The sequence below is a fragment of the Meriones unguiculatus genome, chromosome 1, assembly GCF_030254825.1.
Source record: "Meriones unguiculatus strain TT.TT164.6M chromosome 1, Bangor_MerUng_6.1, whole genome shotgun sequence".
Taxonomy (NCBI): Eukaryota; Metazoa; Chordata; class Mammalia; order Rodentia; family Muridae; genus Meriones; species Meriones unguiculatus.
In genome coordinates, this window is record NC_083349.1 from 177,808,205 (window position 1) to 177,829,205 (window position 21,001).

At 46.8% G+C, this 21,001-nt stretch overlaps 1 protein-coding gene across 2 annotated transcripts in view; it reads right to left on the reverse strand.

Annotated features, from left to right (window-relative positions):
• The window catches only part of Sorl1 (sortilin related receptor 1), a 169,536-nt gene that overhangs the window by 130,148 nt on the left and 18,387 nt on the right, over positions 1-21,001 (reverse strand). For both annotated transcript variants that reach the window (XR_009587498.1, XM_060372084.1), the window contains exons 3-5: positions 13,759-13,884; positions 7,173-7,334; positions 5,096-5,163 (exon numbers count right to left, since the gene is read on the reverse strand). Coding sequence is in view for 1 of the 2 variants with exons in the window: in XM_060372084.1 (XP_060228067.1) it covers positions 5,096-5,163; positions 7,173-7,334; positions 13,759-13,884 (356 nt within the window). In the remaining variant the exon portion in view is untranslated. The remainder of the gene's footprint in view (positions 1-5,095; positions 5,164-7,172; positions 7,335-13,758; positions 13,885-21,001) is intronic.

Sequence of the window (21,001 nt, forward strand, 5' to 3'; positions counted from 1 at the left end):
AGTCCAGTTCCCAGCAAACACAAGGTGGCTCACAACCATCTCTAACTCCAGTGATCCAATGTCCTCTTCCGACTCTGCATGCACCAGGTACACTTTTGATACATAAACGTACGTGCAGGTAAAACACTCATATATAATCTACAATATTTTAAAAAAAATCAGTTTCTCTTCATAAGGCAAAGGAAAGTTATGGTATTCTTGGAGGGAGGCTATCCTTACATGACAGTATGGATATAATTTTCCTAAAACACCCACAGCCTCTGCCCAAGAAAAATAACCAAAGGGTTTGAAAAGCTGCTGGCTATGAAAAGAAATTCATGTGACTTTGAAGATGTTTTTCTGTGGGACACCTTCCCCTACTCTTCCTTCTTCAGCACCCTCAGTTACTAAGGAACTAATATCAACTCAGAAACAAAGAGCCAAAATAAACATGGGCAGTATCTATATCCTATTGTCCCACTGTATTTAATGTAGACTAAAACTACATGTAAATCTCAGAAGACAAATGATAACTGACAAACAGAGCATACATAAAACCTATCTCATATCATACCTAAAGGGCCTAATCTCAACTATATAAAGAGTTCCCAGAAATCAACAAGAAGGCTAACAATCAGAAAAGGAGCAATAGCACTGGATCCCTTCCCCCTAGCTAGGCTGCCTTGTCAGGCCCCAGTGGGAGAGGATGCACTTAGTCTTGCTGAGACTTGAGGTACCAGGGTGAGTTGACAGCCCTTGGGGGCCTCCCCTTCTCTGAGAAAAAGGAGAAGGGAAAATGGTGGGAGGTGGGGATGAAGGTGGGACTGGGAGGAGAGAAGGGAGTGGCTAGGATCAGGCTGTAAAGAGATTAAATAAATGAAAGGAAGGAAGGAAGGAAGCAAGGAAGCAAGGAAGGAAAAAAAGGGGCAAAGGGCATTAGCAGACATGTCCCAAAAGAAGAACATTTTATTATATTTTATTTTGGTTTTTTTTTTTGTTTTATTTTTATTTATTTATTTTATGAGACAGGGTTTCTCTGTGTATCCATAACTGTCCTGGAACTTGCTAAGAAGAACACCTTTTTAAAATGCTCAAGCTTGACTAGGAGTTCAAGGTCATCGCCAAATACATAGAGTCCAAGGCTCTCCAGCACTACAGGAGGCCTATCTTTAGGGTGTGGGGGTAGTTCTTAAGCAGAGAGAAGACATTCAAACTCATTCACATTGAGACAATTCAAATTAAAGTTAAATGAGACAGTGCGCCCTTAGCTGCAGAGAAAGACGCTATTCTGTTCTACTGAGATGAAAGTAAATTTGACAATGTCCATGGAAAATTTGGCAGTGTCTACCCATGTTACAATTTCCCTGGGGACACAGCAGTGTGCGAGATTATGAAAACCTCTTCCCTGCGATGCTTTCATCCTATTGAAGGCAAACGGCTAATATGCCAAACAACTGTAGGCCAGAAGGTAATAAAGGATTAGACATAAAAAGAATAACATGTAGCTGAACTAACAGAGTGACGCTTGCAATCCTAAGTAGAAGCTTTAGAAAGCTCCCCACAGAAAAGGAGCTACTACTTAACAGACAACACACAGATGTGCCGGGAGAGTGAAGAGATGGGGATTTTGTGTGTGGCACAATGTGTGAACCAAGACTGGGGAGGCTCCTGAAGAAATTAAAAATAGAACTAGCACGTGACTGAGCACTCTCTTTTCGGGATATAAACCCCAAAGGAAATGAAATCACGATCTCTGAGATCAACATTTCCCTGTTTACTGCGTCATGATTCCCAAGAGCCGTGACATCGAACCGTCATTGCCAGAAAAATGTATAGCGACTGTGGTTTATAGATGCAATGGAATATTAGTCAGCCTTTAAAAGGAAGCTATTGTGTGACATGGAAAGACCTAGAAGATACTATGCTAAGACAAACAGGCCAGACACACAAAAAAGCATTATGTTCTCACTTCCATTTAAAATTTTAAAAACTCAAATGGGGGTGGGGATCGGAGGGGGAAAGCTATAAAAAAAATCAAAGGAGAAGGCAAGGAAGATAAAGACATCCAGAGATACGCAGAGGGCGGAGCTTCACAAGTACAGCGTGGATCTGGAATTTCTGCCAAATGACTAGATTGTAGCTGCTCTTGTCACGCACCCAAGGATAACCGTGTGCGATGACACATATAATTTGCTTCGCTGTAGGTTCCACTTCGCTAACTATATCTCTCCCCATAACAACATATTATATACGCTAATAAAATCTAAGTAAGTATGTCAGACCTGACGGGCAAGTCTCAAGGACTGATGAACCAGGAGGGAAGGCAGTAAGGACACCCCGAGAAAGAACATTCCAGCCAGAGCAGAGAACAAGAGCAACTGCCCTGTGGCCCGTGCACACTTCATCTGAAGTAAAGAATGAGGCATGCAGAGGTGCAGAGGGGCAAAGAAGGGTTTGGGGGGACAATGTGGCAGATAAGGTGCTCACTATACGAGATTGAGGACCTGAGTTCAGCACCCATGTAAAACATGGGCATGGAGGCTCGGAGTGGGGACACTTGATCCCAGAGACTCACCGGACAGCCAGTCTAGTCAAATAATGAGCTCTGGGTTCATTGAGAGACTCTGTCTTAAAGAGACAGGGGAAAGTGATTGAAGAAGATTGAGGAAGAGAGTCAGCATCAACCTCACACAGACACAGGCCTGCACATATGGGTGTACACAGTCATGTCAACTGTGATCCAAACTGTGTTCGGCAGACAAGAGTGATGCCAGACGGACAAGTGAGACTCGGGAGCAGCAGCAGCGTCTTCAGGTAAAGCCATAGCTGAGCAGGGTATGCAAACAAGGCCAGTTAGGGGCTAGGGAGGTGGCTCCGCAGAAAAAGCACTTGCCTTGCAAGCACAAGGACAGGAGTTCAGATCCCCAGCACCAAAGTGAAAAGGGAGGAGGGGGCCAGGTGTGGAGGCCCACCTGTAATCCTAGCACTCTGGAGGCAGAGAGGTTCCCAGGGCAAGATTGATGGCTAGACTAGCCAGAACTGGTGAGGTCTGCATGCACAGGGAGACCCTCTCTCAATGAAGAGGGTGGAGAGCAATGAAGGAAGACCAGGATGACAACTTCAAGCCTTTTACATGTACATACACCCAGACAAACATGTGTACCCACACATACATGAACACAGTACATACATATACACAGGTCACTGAGTCTCCAACGTATCCAGATAGACAAAGTGTGGAGCATAAAACAAATGTGGAATCAATGATCACAATGTCTTCCTTCCTTCCTTCCTTCCTTCCTTCCTTCCTTCCTTCCTTCCTTCCTTCCTTCCTTCCTTCCTTCCTTGAATTTGTTTGAGAAAAGTCTTACTTTTTAGCCCTGGCTGTCCTGGAACTGGCTACATAGACTAGGCAGGCTGGCCTCAAACACACAGAGTTATGCCTTCCTCTGTTTCCTGAGCACTGGGATCAAAGGCGTGCTCCACCACACCAAACCACAATGTCTTTAAACTGATCCTAGACACTGGATGAGAAGTGACAAGGACCCCTGCAAATAGAACAATCAAGACTCAATTCAGGGGACATCACTTTGGGGTATCTCTCTGTTACTCATGGGAACAGAATAACCAATTAATAAGACAAATCCGCTGACCCTACAACCCAGTCCCCAAGAATCTGTCCCCACTCACTGCACACATGCAACACCTATGTTCATGATCTTATGTTCCACTGAGGTCACAGGACAAGGTGACAAGCAGTAGTACTTATTTAGACACAGGTGTCCTTGATGGACAGTCTGACGTTTCTCCTCAAAACCTACAATGGCTCCCTAATGCTCTCAGAGTTTGGGCCAAATTCCTTCCTCAAACACTGTAGAGTCTTTAATTTGCTTCTCTCTCTCTCTCTCATCTCTGTGTGCGAGTGTGTGTGTGTAAGTGTGTGAGTGTGTGGGCATATTCACGTGCAAACCATAGTGCAATCACTGTATGGAGCTCAGGGGATAACTTACGGGAGTTGGTTTTCTTCTTCCACCTGAGGCCTCTGGGAATTGAACTCAGATCCACAGGCTTGGAGGCAAGCACCTTTACCTCCTGAGTCATATTACTGGCCCTCAATACTGCAGGTTCTTACATAATTTCTCCTCACACACTTCTGTCGATACACTACCCAAACATAAAATTCAGGATTCCCCATCCAAGTACCACAGTAATACCCAGCTGCTTCCGGCCACCCAGCTCTGGATATGAAGTCCTGTCTACAACTATCTACAGCACGCTATTTCCTGATTCCCACCTGCCATGTGCAGCCTGGATCAAGGGCAGCCAGTGCTGTCTGGTATTTTCCTGCTTCCTCCAAGATGCATAGCACATACACAAAATGTCTTTTCTGACTTCCTAAACTCTCTTTTCCTCCATAACTGTATCCACAGATTTGCTTTAGCCAGCATTGCAAAAGAACAAAACAACAAACAAGTAAAAAACATGTAATGGATATAACAAAGTCTGGGTTTTTATATCAAGGAAAACCCCACTCATGATATCCTTCCCTGAACATGGAAGTGTTTAGGGGCTCTAGGACATGCAAGAGCCTTAGGGTGCCCCCAAGTCCTCTAATCAACTGAAAAACACCCCCTTTCTAATCCCCAACTAGTTCTACTACTCAGATCAGAACAGCATGTTTCCTGAGCCAAGCATCTCACATTTCAAATTATAGCAAATTATTCATCCACTGTCCATTGTTACAGTTCAAGTCTGCATGTTCTGAGCACTTGTTTCCAGCTGGAAGTTTACTGGAGGTAGGGCCTGGCTGGCAGAAATAGGTGAACAGGGGCAGGCCTTTCAAAGTCATACCCTGCTCTTAGTTCCTTCCTCGCTTTTGCCTCCTGGTCTGCTGTGATGTGAACAGCCCCATGCAGCCTCTCCAACTGCCATCAGCTGGCAGGCCATCTTTCTCCATGAGAAACTATTGCCGTCTGACACTGGGAACTAAAATAATCCCCCTGCTCCTGTCAGGTATTTTGGTCCCAGTCATACCGATTAACTAATCCAAGCTGAAGGAGCTAGAAGACAGGAAGCTTTCTTCCTATGCCAGGATTTGCCACATGGCACAACTTACCAAGAGAAGGACTTCACATGTTCCTGAATCATGATCCAGGTCTGGCCAAAATCATCCGACTTCCATAGCTGCAAAGACCAAAATGACAAGAAGCAGCCATGACATAAGAAGAGATGCCTGTGCCACCACCATATGACATCAGCCCCCAGTACCAAGTGAAACCCTGCCTCCCCACACGGTGCACAGAGGGGATAGGCACTCAGGCACACCACAGCAAACAGGAAGAGAAGGGAGGACAGGTCTGTTCCCCAGAGCAGCTGGAAGGAAAACTGAGGGCGACTTGTCTTCCATTTGCGGGTTGTCTCACTTCGACTGAGATGTCAGAACAGCGAATTTGCCTAGTGTGTGCAAAACCCAGGGTTCCTTCCCTAACACTGCCAAAACCAAAGCAAAAAATGGAGAAACAATGCCATTATCCATAGAGGGATGAAGAATATGCAGAACATCCACACAACAGTGTATGATCTTCCTGGCAAAAGGAAGGGGATCCTGGCACACACCGGAGTCTGGGACACTGAAAACACTGTGCTTAATGAAATAAGCCAGACTCAAAAAGACAAATCATGTGATTCCACTTACATGAGGAACCCAGGGGAGCCAAGAACTGAGACTGAAAGTACAGTGGTGGCTAGCGGGGGCTGGGGGGGTGAAGACAAAGGGAGTCTGGGTTTAACATGCACAGGGTTTCAGCTCTAAAAGACGGAGAGAGAGTTCTGCAGCTGGGCGGTGGTGATACTGCACAAGGTAAATGTAACCAATATCCATTAGCTGTGAACACACACACAAAGTTAAAATGGTAGAATATCCTAAAAAATAAAAATACACTAAAAGGAGACTCAAAATACATTCTGTAGACCATGGGAATAGCATGGCAGTGGCAGAATACTCATCTCCCATGTAAGAAGCCCTGGGTCTGATACCCAGCTTCAAAAATGTAAATATGCCTTGGTCATTTCAGCTGACCGCTAAGGCCACTGGCTGAGCCCAGAGTACAAGGATCAACCTAATACATGAACTTGGCCAGTTAGTAATTTACCAGCTCGTTGTTACCAGTTCCGCACAAACCTGTAGATACCAGAGGCTTCTCCGGTTCCCCAGCAGAAAAGACGAAGAAGCCTGAGACCCAAACTAACAAGAGTCCACCTCTACTGGTAAGCTGACCCTGCCCCTAAGCTTGGGTTACTCCCTAAGGCTTGCAGTGGTAAACAGATCCGTGTTTTGGTTAAACAACCACAGGCCAAAGAATTGTTCCAAGGCTCTTTTGAGCAAAAGCATTCACGTCTCCCCAGCCAGAACTTACCCAGGACCTGCAGAGGAGGTCACAGGTTTATGCTCTAACTAGTACTCACAGCTTGACGCAGTTGAGCCTTGAGACAGAAAATGCTACCCAGCCTCCCTCACCACCAGCTGTTACTTCCCTTCAAACTTGATTCAAGATGGGAAATACACATCATTTACTTTATAACTCCCGGGTGTGCACAAACAAAAAGGAAGAGTATTAAAATTTACAATAACTTCAAGCAAGTACAAATGCAGTAGGCTGAAGGTGGGGCCAAGACGAAGATCAGTGGCTAGCAGGCAGGACGGCCTGGGCTCAATCCCAGTTTGTCAAAAGCCAGACAAAATAATGCAGCATAGAATAGAGAAGTCAGACAGAAATGTGCCAGGAAGCCACAGAAGAGCGCAGGCTCCAGGCTTCTCATACTGACTCTCGCTAATCAAATTTCAGGGCCTCAACTTACCCCCACAGGCCCGCAAAGATGTGTGTGCACCAAGAAAGGCCTAGTGTTGAAGTCACAGGACCTGCCAAGTGCTGGGTGCTGAGTGCTGGCAGGGACATAGAGAGAGGGTGCCAGGAGGAGTATTCTTTCCCTTAGCTGTGGTAAGTGAAATAGTAGCTACAAAGGCTAAGCCTGAGGGATGAAGAGGAAGAAGGAGGAGGTGAGGTCACAAGAAGGACACATGATCCACCCAAGCAGAGCAGAAAATTCCAAAAGAAACACACCACACACACACACACACACACACACACACACACACACACGCTTACTTATGTCTGTGCTCCAGAAGCTCTTACCTGCTTGTTGGGGTGGGACCTGTCAAAGCCCAAGAGGAGGTTGGAAGCCTTGAGGTGGAGGAGGAGGTCAGCTGCTCGGAATGGGATGGAGAAGCCATGGATAGTGCTGCAGAAGTCAAATGTGATCCAGAGGTATTGGGCATAAGCATCTACAAAAATGTACTGCAAAAGAGAACAGACAATCTCAGAGAAGCATCTGGCCAGGGCCACAGACAGGGCCCTAAACCGTGTGCAAGTGCTCCTGTGTCAGGGGCCACAGCACTAACAGGGTTTCATCTTCTTTCTCTACATCTCCTAGCAACCAAAAGATACTGGATGCATCAAACCAGGCTCAGTTAAGACAGGGGTGCAGGGTGGGGAGATAGCTCAGTTGGAAGATTCCTGCTTTGCACACACTAGGACCATCTTGAAAAAAAATGTGGGCAGTACTTGAGGACCAATAACAAAGATTGCCCTCTGACCCTCATGCGACACATGCAAATAAAGGAGTGTAGAGACAGGCTGGTTAAGACTACAAAGGGGGCTTGTTTAACCAGGTCACGAGGCTGGCAAACCTTTCTCCTGTTTTCTATTCCTTCCAATTGACTTGGCCTTTCTTGCTATCTGGCAGCACTCAGTCAGTTGGAAGGTAGCTCCTGGCAGCAAGGACAGAGACACCCTGCCCTCAGGCCACTCAGTCAGTCAGAAGGTAGCTCCTGGCAGCAAGGACAGAGATACCCTGCCCTTCAGATTGGCTGAACCCAGACGGGGTTGTCATCACTCCATGCATCTGCTAAGCCCCCACAGGTCATGGCTTCCAGAGAAACCATTAAAATCTCTACATCTAAGATAAGCTGTTCCTCCTCCATGTCAGGAACCAACTGTGCTACCCACTGTGTTCTGGAAACACAGCTGAAAGTGGGAAGCAGGGTCATGCCTTATTTCACTTCTTAATAGGTCAGGGACTCTAACCAAGGTCTACTGGGACGACAGTGGCTGCCACCTCAAGACTTAAGGACCAGATGAAGATAGCGCAATTTAGCATGTGAGGACAGCAGACACCATCAGCCGTATGCTAGGGGCATGCTGCAGGAACAGTCCAGAACCCTTTCCTAGGCAGCAGCAGCCTAGCCTGAGAGGTAGGTATGCCCACAGCTAGCCACACATGAAGGGTAAATGAGCACAGACAGACCACTGTGAGAAACAGATCAGCCCGAGGCATCAGAGGTTACTCCAAATAAGGGGTGGTCACTGAAGGGCGGGTGGATTACTGTGCTTTCTGCTGCTGTGATAAAACATGGACCAAAACCATCTTAGGGAGGAAAGGATTTATTTGGCTTACATGCCCCAAACAGCTCATCACTGAGGAAAGTCGGCGTAGAAATTCAAGAAGCACAGGCAAGAACCATGGAAGAAGGTGTTATCTGCCTTGCTCTCCATGGCTTGTTCATTTTGCTCTCCCATCTTGGGGGGGTGGTTCAAGACAGGGTTTCTCTGTGTAGTCTTGGCTACACTTTGAAGACCAGGCTGGCCCTGAATTCACAGAGATCCACCTGCCTCTGGCTCCCCAAGCGCTGGGATTACAGGCGTACACCACCCTGCCTGACTCAATTTGCTTTCTAACCCAGGACCCCCTGCCTAGATGTGGCACCACTCATAGTGGGCTGGGCCCTCCCATATCAACTTATTAACCAAGAAAATGCCCCAAAGACTTGACTACAGGCCAGTGTGATGGAGGCTATTTCTCAGCTGAGGTTCCCTCCTCCCAGACAACTCTAGTTTGTGTCAACATATATATGTCACATATATGTTATATGTTGTGTCAACACACATATATATACATATATACATATATATATACATAAACATATCTCACACTGCAGAGGCCTAATATATATGTATATGTATATATTATATACATATATATACATATAAGTGTATATATGTATATCACACAAAGTAAGCGGTTAGGGACTATTATATAGGTTTGATGACAGGCTCAGAGGCCTATGAAAAAAATTGGGGAACAAGCCTACGCAGCTCAGATGAGGCAGGGTAGTGGCAGCCATGATCCCAGAACAAGAGTGGCCCAGAGGACCAGACAATGAATCAGAGCTAGAGCAACGGGCACCCAGCACCACCCACAACCAATCCTTCGCATTCTAGAAGGCAGCCAACTCAAGGGAATCAGTCCAAGGACGTTTCCCTATGTGACAGATGAGCTTCCAGCTTCGAAGTCCCTCATCAGCCTGCACACGAGAAGCTGTCCCGCCCTGGTTGCCACCTGGCTTTCTGTTGTCCCTCCTCCGTTCTCCCGTGCATGTCCCTCCTGTATTCTTCCTCTTGTACTTCCTCCCAAGCAGCTGATGTAAATCTCACACTCTGCAGAGGCCTAATTAAACCTAAGGAAAAGGTAGTAAATGTTTTGAAAGCAGGAACTACTCTAAGCAAACTCGATGCAATAAAAACAATTATGGTCCTAACAAGAGCATCGTCATTTTCTCCATGGATGTCTTCCCTAGAAACAGGCTGCCTTCCTGCTCTCAAACCATTTCGACTCCTTGAGAATGTAGTGCTTCAATTAGAAAGGACTGCTACAGAAATCTGTTTCATGCCTTCCTACAGTATCACGGTTGTGAATCTAAAACGGCACACAACTGGCCGCTGATTATGAAAAGCTAATGGATTTTTTTTTTTTTTTTTTTTTTGGTTTACTTTGGTTGTTTTTATGAACACTTGCTACATGATAAGCAGGGAACTCGAAGTTTCCCAGGCTGATCTTGTTTAACTGTTCCTCATTCACAATGACTCAGTGTTTTGGGTCATCCTATCATACTTCTTTTTAATAACGAGGACACTGAAGCTCATGGCAGTCAAATGCCCAAGATGACGCAGGAGCATCCTATCCAGCTGGTGCAGAGCCCAATTCTTAACAGTCCATCAATCCCTGGTGCTCTCTGAACCAGAGGCAGCATTTCCTGATCTCAAAGCACTCCACTGCGTGATTTAACTTGCATATGTGCTTCCTCTCCTCAAATGTTCCTCAGTGTTTCCAGAAGCTGGCCTTCCTTCACCTTCTGAGACACCCTTCTGAAGCCTCATCTTCCTCCCATGGCAATTCTGGATTCTGACTCTTTGCCGATTCCTCGTCTCTACCTCCCCTCCCCCCTCGGATGCTTAGTCTTATGTCCTTTACAGCCTAAAACCCTTCCTCTAAGAATGAATACTGAATGCTTACTACAGTTTGGCTGTGGTTTGTCCCATACAGGTTTAGAAATTAGAAGTTTAACCCTATGTGAATCAATATTAAGTGATGAGACCAGACCATTAAGACACAGCATCTGGGGATTGGGGAGACAACTCAGTCAATAAAGTACTTGCTGTGCAAACATGAGGAACTGAGTTCAGGTCCTCAACAGCCACACAATAAGCTAGGTGTCATGGTTCCTCCCTCTAACCCTATCACCGGGGACTAACACTGTTTCATTTTCCAGACTTTTCTCGGTTCTTTCTCCTCTGATACATCACACATACTGGCAATAGCCATGTTTCTCAAACTGTTTCCTGCCCACCACTCCCTGAATCAAAGATTCTCTGAGATTATCAGAGTCCTCAAGGTGAAAGTCAACTTGTCACAAGCTAGATGCATCAGAGAGGAGGGAACCTCAATTGAGAAAAATGCCTCCATAAGATCAGGCTATTGGCAAGCCTGTAGGGCATTTTTTTTTTTAATTTGTGATTGATAGGAGAGGGCCCAGCCCATTGTGGGTGGTGCTAACCCTGGGCTGGTGGTCCTGGGTTCTATAAGAAGGCAGGCTGAGCAAGCCTTGGAGAGCAAGCCAGTAAGGCAGCACTCTCCATGGCCTCTGCATCAGCTCCTGCTTCCAGGTTCCTCCAGGTTCCTGCCCCCCTACTTGCTACTCGAGTCCCTGCCCTCACTGCTTTTGATGATGAACTGTTATATGGACCTGCATGACTATGGGTGCCTCAGAGGCTAGTAGAGCTTCCAGACGGCCATAACTACACATCAGACCAGGGAGCAGCATGCAGGACCAAGAAGAATGAAATATACGCTTGTGTCTCCATCACAAGGCAAAGCCACAGATGGGGGCAGGCTGCCTCTTCATAGCCTTTTTCCTGTTCCACGGCATGTCCATGCTGCCCCTTCTGGCCATCCTACCTCCCAGAGCAGCTGCCGACAACAGCTTGAGACACAGACAGCCCCACTGGGCATCTTTACATGGCTGAGGAGTCTGGGACCAGCACTACACTCTTGACAGCAAGTGGCCCAGCCTTGTGTGGCTTTCCTCAGGAAGTGGTAAGCGCGGTGGGGCAATATTTGCCTTCCAGAGGACAAAGGTAAAAGTAACAAGCACCACCAGCATAGTCAATGTCATCACTACCTTCCGGAGATATCTGGGGAGGTTGACAGATTTGTCTGAGGAAGTAGACATGCTACAGAAAAGGCCTGCTCCCTTCCTCCCTCCCTCCCTCCCTCCCTCCTTCCTCATAGTTATAGGCCTCACCCCCAACCGTCACTATGTTCTCCAGAAGAGCAGCTGCTTTGTTTCCTCAGTCCACATCCCTGCTGAGTCCAGAGCATGCACGAACAGATCACCAGGAGGGCCCTATGCTGCACACCATGACTTGAGCTATAAACACAGCACACCCGTCTCTCCCTGCCTAAGTCTCTTTAGTGTGACCATTCAGGTATTCCTACTTCCTTCCTGCCCCAACATGGCAGGTGTTCTGCACCTTCTGCAGACCAAATGCACCAAAAGTTCAGATCCTCTGCTTGCTCTAAACATGTTCACAGGAGCTCAAAGCATCCTTCCTGTCTTCAGCCTTGTGGTCTCCACTGCTGTCCATAATCAGAAACATGTAGGAAGGCACAGCTTGCCTTCCTAAGCTAGAGGGTCCTAAGCTAGAGGGAGCATGTTGACACCAGAAAAGGGGAGAGTGCAGGATGGGGAAGAAGGCTTCAAGGCCAAGACTTCAGCAGAGTCAGCTTTGCGATGGGACAGAAACCTAGTGGTGTCAATAATAACCAGGTAAGCACACCCAGGTAACACAAACAGTATATGCATCATTTGCTTCGTGAGGAACAGGGAATGCAGAGAACTATCTAGAAGAAGCAGCCAGCCCCTTAGCATGCCAAATCCTGGAAGGAACATCTCCCCTCTTGCAATCCCATAATAAGGTGGCCACTCTCCCACCTCTAGAAGCCCTCAAGACTAGACTGACTCATAAGGTAAGGGCAGGAGGTGTGTGGTGAAGGCCACACCCCTAAAACCAGTGGTGAAGTGTAGACCAGGGCCAGTTCTTCCTGTTTCTCCTTGCTTTCCCCTTGGGAAGTGCCCAGCTAATTGCCCTTTTACTCTGAGTACTCTGAGATCATCAGGCAGGGATGATCAGGGATGATTATTTACCCAGCAGGTACCAGTAACGATTATGCCAGTCTTTTTTTTTTTTTTAGTGGTAGGTACCAGTTGGTAAACAGCCACTGCCAGGAACCATCCCAAGTGCTTCCTCCTAAAGCACAAGTGGCCAGGCCCCTGTGGGGGAGGGGAGAGGAGTTGGGAGGGTGGAGAGTGGACAGGACACCTCCACAAATCTAACAACTAAAAGGACCCTCCCAGACCCAGCTTCCTCTAGAAAAGGTCTGTTCTGATTGGTCAGGGCAAACCAAATGAGTTGCTAAACCTTCTTAACGCAGCCTCTGCTAGGAGACCCAAGGCAACCTAAACAAACAAACAAACAAAAACACCAAGGGCTTAGAAGGACACTGTGGCCTTGGCCCAGCAGGTCCTTTCTGGATGAGCAGAACACAGCAGCTCCCCTCACCTCTGGAAGCTTTTCCTGTGCAGGGGGCTTTCCACCCAGAGACATTCCCTAGAAGAAGCCATGAAGTTCCCACTCCTGGAAACACAGAGTCTAATATAACTCCCAGAGCAAAGAGCTACCAAATGGCAGGAAAGCCTAGCAGGCTGTCGGGTTCCCTTCACGCTCTGCCAGCTCCATTTGTCAGTGGCCGAGGGGTAAGGTCAATGCTTCCTCCAAATGCAACTGCCTGGGGGTACTTACTAAAGAAGCAAGGCAGCTAGGCATGCCAACTGGGGTTAGCATGGGTATGAGGTATGGGCACAGCCATACCTGCTTCTTGGAGTTTCTTTTCTATATGCATATAGGTTCTGAGAAGAGGGAAAGAAAATTTGCACACATACACACACACACACACACAAAGGCAGACATGTGTTGATAATGCCAACAAAAGCAATAGTTCAGCAGCCACTCTTGGAGGCCCAGGATTAGCACTGTGTACCTAGGAAATGCTCCAGCCACTAGTGAGTCAGGCGATTTATTGGTTGGCAGATTTTCTGTGGCTGGACCTGCCCTTGTTTGTCCAGAAATCCTGCCTGACCAAGTACCCGCTCTCACTATGCAAAGATTCACCTTGAGAACTGTATTCTGTCACCAACTCCCAGATAAGACAGAAAAGATTTAGCTGGTGACCCACGTGTGCTGCAAAGATGGCAAAGGGTTCCATGCACCACCCTCCTTCATTTCTGCCTCCTTCCCAGAGTGCAGTGCCCCGAAGCCTCCTTACCCTCTTGTTGTCGGCAGGGCTGTGGTAGAACTGGGAGATCACAGCTTCAGTGCTGTTCCCCACGCCAAAGTTCAGCTTCTCTGAAATCTTACTGAATGATTTTCCATAGTCATAAGACACATACACCTGGAACACAGAGAAGGGCAGAAAAAAGAAGTGTCGGTGAGATGCCGAACAGAACACCCTCTAACTAATCCTCCATAGCCTAGCTTCTTGCTCCTCATCCTGAAAAAGCATGGTCCCCCAGGGAGAGTCCCTGATATCATGCACTTCTGATTAGCATCACATGGCCTACAAAGGAGAAGCAGGGAACTTCTGTGACTGTCCACACAGTTAGGACAGGCCGGGCCATAGCATGAGAACCCTGCCGCCACCCCTGTTCCTGGAACACACAGTCCTCTCTCGTCAGAGGCCCTGGGAGCAGTTGGCAAACACTGTCAATAGAACAACCTCCTCCAGCTGCTGGCTGATGAGCTCCAGTCCAGGAGCAGACGGAACGCACTCTGAGGGGAAACGGGCTGAAAATTAGTTTTTGCATCTGTTGAAATGTCCCCCAAAAGGTAATCAGGATAATCAAATTCTTCATCTCTCAGCCAAAAAGATTGCATTCCATACCTGAAGACAGAAACCCATCAGAGGCCTCCAGTGAGATGAAAAGGAGAAGGTGTGGAGTGATGAACCAGGCACAGAGGTTACAATGCCAGCAGGCTGGGAGGGGGAGGCCGGTGGCACAGCGCTTGTCTCGTGTCCAGGAGTCCCTAGTTCAACTCCTAGCACGAGCATGTACACAGTGCACAATCCATATCAGAACCCCCTCCCGCACTACTTTTCTGAGACTCTACAGCATGGCACACCATAGAAACAGCAGAAGCCCAGCAGCAAGATCCTGGACCCTATCAACAGCCTTGCTTCTTCCACTGCCTCCGGGCTCTTCAGAATACAGTAACCACAGAGATGCAATGGAAGAATGACTGTCATCTATGCACTATGCACAGAGACGACGCTGAGCCCGTCACAAGAATGAGCTCGGATCACCTGCAGAGGGCAACGGCAAAGTCATTTCACAGAGAAGACCATGGGGCTTATGAGATTAGGGACTTGCCTAGGTGACAACATAGGAAGGCAACAGGGCAGGGGGCTCAAGAGATAGCACATGGTCAAGAGCACTTGCTGTTCATCCAAAGGAATGGAGTTCAATTCCCAGCACCCACATCAGAATGCTCTCAACCAACCACTTACAACTCTAGGTCCAGGGATTTGACTCCCTCTTCTGGTCTCCACAAGTATCTGAGCATGCATGGGCACACACATAAATAAAATAATAAAATAAATCTGAAAAAAAAATAAATAAATAAATAAAAGAAACCAAGGGGAGATGGATTCTGACCCAGGCTGCCTGTCTTCAAGCTACTCACCTCAAAGCCACTATTATCCCAGTTCATTAAGAGTAAAATGGAAGTTGTGGGGTGTTTTTAACCTCGACTTTACTGTCTGTGAGATATGAAATATTAATATAATCAAGGAATGAAAAACAAACCCAATAGATGAATATCACACTGTTATTTTTCAATTACGTATAGGAAAATAATTGAGGAGATCCTGGAAGAAAAACAGCAGACAGTTTCCAAGGAGAGACTGGCTGGACTCAACTCAAAAACTGTACTGTCATCCCCACCCATTTGATTCAACTACAAATAAGCCTTGAGGGTTTAACAGGAGCCAAGTCCAGCGCTGGGCACCAGACACACACAGACATAAAAGACATGGTCATCAGACAAGGCTGGGCCTATGAACGTGTGAATGCTTGCTTGTTAATGAGGCCATGAAAAATCTGTAAAGGACAGGAGGCTGTACAAAGGACACTGAGAAGGAGGGGCCCATTACCGTTTGATATATGTCAAGGTGAAAGGAGGCAGGGTGTGTCTGCCTCTTAACTGGGTCATCTCAGAAGGAACTTATTCACAGGAAGGTGCTGCCACAGAGGCGGCTGCAGCCAGCCAGCAGGTTGATAGTTCACAGATAACCGAGTTATCTGTAAAAGACCAAGGGGAAGTTTCTTGCATTCTGCTTGACAAGAATGAGCATGAGCTTCCCAGAAAGGTTCAAAAGTTGTACAGTGCAAACTGATGGCTTCTTAAACAAGGAAACTAAGCAAGGCCCCTTTCAACCCCAATATCCTGGATGCAATAACGCATTGTGAGAGTCGCAAATGGGATCCTGTGCTTACATCAGAGCAGGCTCTTTCAGAATGTACTATTTCCTCCTACACATTTGTCCTCTTCCTCTTTGTAGCTTCAGGGCACCTACTATATACTGGTTAGTCAACAAAGAACAAAGACATGTAATGAACAAATATGATTACAAACCAAAGAGGGAGTAAATGAATGTGCCGAAATCAATGAACTAGGAGAGTGAACTGAATTAATTGGTGACTCATGGAGATGATGGTTCTCAGGATCTGCAGTGGATTGGTTCCAGAGTCCCCATGGACACTCAAGTCTCTGAGATAAAACAGCATAGAAGCTACATGGATTGTTCCGTATACTTTAAACCATCTCTAAACATGTGATAAAGGGTGTGAGAGAACCCTTGTTTGTACTGCATTGTTTCAACAATGACAAGGAAGAAAAAAAAGTCTGTTTACGTTCAGAATGGACACAACCTTCTGCCCTCGCAGTTTCAGTTCACAGTCGGTAGTCATGAGTGTGGAGTTCACAGCGCCAGAGGATCTCCTGTGACTGTTTCCTTTTGAGATAATAAAAGCTAAGCTTCACGGCAGCAAGTGACTAGCCCACGGTCACCCTGGATGTAAGCCTTGACAGGCTCTTGAGGTTCTAAGCCTGCTTGTCTTTTTACTCTGCCCGTTACCCTCATGGAGACAAGTCCCCTTCACCATGCTTAATGTCAGGAAGTCTAGCCAGAAGGAAAAAAGATCTAGACAGGCAGATTGCTCAGACTTCCTGAGATTCTCAACCACAGGGCCACCATGGTGCACGCAGCAGTGAAATGTCTTCCTTCCTCATGACACCTGCAAACAAGCCTGACGGTCTCACGAGTCTTACACTTAATAGAGGTTAACAGGAAGTTGACAAGGACCCACCCTACGCCTGAAGCCTATCACAGATCGCTCATCAACCTGCCTTGCCTTGTCCGGGTTGAACAACTCCATCAAGCTATTTTTATCCTGCCCTTGTAATTTCTTACCTTCTCTTTGGCAGACACAGAGCATGTGTGCTCTGGGCAGGGACACAGTTAGGCCTCCACACTGACAGCACAAAAGGCTTCTGAGGATTGGGGTAGTGGTGAGTGGGATGCTGGCTTTGCAGTCTCTGTACCCCAAGTAAAGATTCTATTTGGGGCTGTCTGTTGCTCACAGCAGCATGATGCTGCTGACTCACTGCCCACTGCCACTGTCAGGTGAACCTGAGCAGACAGCCTGTGCTGGCTGGCTGCTGCCCGTACAGTGTGTTTTCTTCCAGACACAGGTTTCTCCACTAATTAGTCCTCTCTGACCTCAATATGACACTCTTTCTTAAAAAAAAGGAAAAAAAAATCTATTGTGGGAAGGTGACTAAACTACCCCAAGGTCCCAATTAAATCATTTCCTTACTCACAAAGATGGTCCTTTGAAGTTCCATGTAGTTCAAAATTATATAATAATAATAATGGAGGGTAGAAGGAGCAAAGACTGAAATGTCAGAAGACATCCCCTCCCCTGGCACTGTCCCAAGCCTTCTAGAGCGCTGCTACCATCTTAGTGGAGTTAACAACTGCCCAGGCAAGACACTGGCCAAATGCAGTTTCATAGTGAAGTCTAAGCCTAGCAGCTCACAGCTATCATCCCACGACTGTGGGGACTAGGGCAGGAAAAAGGAAGAAGTTCAAGGGCAACCTGGGCCACAGACTAAGTCCGAGGCCATCCTGGACTGCAATGCGAAAGCATGTCCCAAAGAAGAAAGCAAAGGAAGTGGAGGGGAGGGAGAGGAAATCTGGGGTGTTAACCTGATACTCTGCACTTCTAAGCAGCTCCCAGAAACACTCATGTGGGTGACCTACATACCATACTTTGGTACCACTCTCGTCTGCTTCCTGTTGCTGTGATGAAAACACTGACCGAAAGCATCTTAAGAAAGAATGGGTCTATTTGGCTTACGGGTCACAGCTCACCATCCAGAGGAGCCAAAGCAGGGATCCAAAGCAAGAACCTAAAGGCAAGAACTGAGGCAGTGGTCATAGAGGAATGCTTCTTACTGGCTTCCTCCCCGTGCGTGGCTCACCAGGCCTGCCTTTCATACCACCTAGGATCTCCCCAGCCCCATGGTGGCACCACCCATATGTTCTGGACCCTCCCGCATCAATTGTTAATCGAGAAAATGCCCCCATAGCCTAATCTGTAGGCCAACCCGATGGGAGCCTTTTCTCAGAGAATTCTGGCTTGAGCCGAGTTCCCAGAGAAAGCAACCAGCACAGCTACCGAAGTCTGGGAACAAGGGTGTTGTTTGGTTTTGCGGGTCTGAGAATCAAACCCAGAAGCTTGCACAACCAGGCCATTGTTTCGCTAGCCACTGCACTATGCTGCTGAGCTATACACATAGCTCACCCAGAGAACTGAACACAGCGGGGTCAACAACCATGAACTAGAACCTCTCAAGCTCCAAGTCAAAACACACTTTCCTCCTTATAAGCAGATTTGTCTCGAGCATTTTGTTATAGGAACCATTAAAAAAAAAAAAAGGCTAAGATAATGTAAATTACTTGGCTCGAAGTCAGCCATATTTACAAAGGACAGAGCCAGGATTCTAGCCCAAGCACGGGAGTTTTGCCACCTAGTTGATCCTGGAGAATACCAATCATAATATCACACTGCTCTAGGGACAAGAAAAAATGAGTTGTATTATTCATGGCATTTTGGTTGAATCTGATCCTCTGGTAGATATTGTCTCCAGGTAGCATTTTTGGTACTTCCCTGTGCCTGGTGGTAGTTGGTTGATTATTTGGTTAGTGTTCTGGTTTTGGGTTTTGTTTTGGTTTTCTTGTTTTTATTTTTATTTTTGGAGCGGGGGGGGGGCTGTAATTTGTTTTTAGAGACAAGAGCTTGCTCACTCTGTAGCCCAGGTTAAGCTTGAACTCACAATCCTCCTGCCCTAGCCTAGTATCTCAGACATGTGCCACCTGTTCTGGTAGCACATGAGCACTTTCTGAAAAGTGCTTTACCATTTGCTTTTGCTTTACCATCAGAAAGCAAAAATAAGGAACCGAGAAGAATGGAGATAAACACATTCTATGTGACAGTTCATCAGCTCATTGCAGGAACAGATCACCTTTGCAGGAGACAGTGCTCAGCGGATAATCACTGATGACAGGTGGTTTGGTTTGGTTTGCCTTTTGCAAGCCATCTGGGATCCCAGTGTCCGGGCCCACCCTTGTTTACATTCAGAATACTCATGACGTAAGCCAGTCATACAGGTCCTTACTTGCATGCAAACTCCTTCCCTCCTTCCCAGATAGGGCCTTTCTGAACCATGCTTCCAGTCCTCTTTAAGGAACATTTGGACTGTTCCCTCGCCAGCACCACCGACTCTGCCTCTGAGTCACAGTTTATTTTTGCACTAACTTTTTGCATCTGAACATCTCAGTTTCGGCTGCCAATTCTTTAATGTGGTTTGTGCACGGACAGGGGAAAACACTGCAATCTCTATTTATTAACTCTGGACATTAAGTTTCCTTTCCATTTAATCTTCTCTCATATGCCATTCCAGAATAAAGACTTCAAATGGCCAATACGCTCTTCAAAACACATAAACGTTTCCACAAAGTGAGAGCGGAGTAGGATAGGCTGGTAAGAGCTGGGTGGTCAACACTCCTGCTTCATTAAAGACTGAGAAGTCCTGACATGTGAAGTTTCAATACTGGCACAGAAAAATGGGTCCTTCTGGTGATTCTAAGTCAAATCCATGACTGGGCCTTCATTTTTATTATGCTCCCCCCAATCTCCCACTGACATGTTGAGCGACCCGTTGTGAATTCATTTGTGCCCTAAGCCTCTTTGCGTGTCCAACAAAGATATAAAACAATGTTTAAATATGTTTACCTGTTTTGCAAAGACAAATTTTTTCTGGAAAATGCACTATTTTTCATACATAATTACCTTGAAGATTTCTTAACATAGGATAGCATAGAGCTGGCTTCTGTGCCCGAAAGAGACTGCTATTAACAAGTACTAGACTAAATATGCACACAGGTGGCTACTGAGCATCCCAAGGCCAGCAGGCATTCAAACACAGCCACCATGTGTGACCACAGCTACTGCTTGCAAACCTTGAACATATTTATTTAAGTTGGCGTAAGTTGTTGCCCCAAACAAGTCCAGCCTTGCTCAAAATCAAAACACGCAGACCAGCCATTATCTGCATTATCCCACGCTCCATGGCTCAGAATGCTCCCTAGGCAGAGCTCTGCAGCTGATGGCCAGCCCTTCTTCAAGCCGCCCTGACTGTGGCTGCCCTAATCAGCTTCCCTAGAAAGCATCCCTGGACCCCCTCTGAATATAAACAATGGAGACAGCAGGTGCGTAGACAGGGGCCTCTCAGACACCAAGTATACATTCACGAGTCACAAGTGCACCTTTAAAACAAGAGGATAGGGAACCTCTCGCCAGAGTGCAGGGCAAGGAAAGGTCTACAGCATGTTCTAGCCACAGAGCTCACCCTTGTGGAGAAGGTAGACACCCACCTGAAGGCAGGGACCATTGCTTTGCCCACAGTAAGAAGTCTGGACTGGAGACTTGGGAGCCAAGGCCCGGCTCTGACCCTAGATTTTTACTTGGCCTACATGGTACTTATAAGAACTATGCTTTAGCTGCCAACTAGTAAGACTTAGCAGTTTTACAAGAAAAGACCACTGGCCTGGGGGTAAAAGCTCAATGGTAGAGAGGTTGCTAAGCAAGTGCTGGGCCCTGGGTTCCACCCCTAGGACCACAGAGTAAAACAAAAGGCCCATAACCTTCTGCTGAAAAGTCAGGAGATCTGAACTGGACCAGTAACCTTTCACTGCAGTAGTACTGTACCTGTTCACCTCAGCTCTGCTTCCTAGTGACTAACTGTCCATGTCCAAGCACCAGTCATCACACTGAAATTAAGAGACAGAAGGATGTTTCTTGAGCCTGTGTCTCTTTAGAATGTGCAGAAATAGCCTGCTATCCAAAGCCACAGACAAAAAACAACAAACAAACAGAAGAGGCACT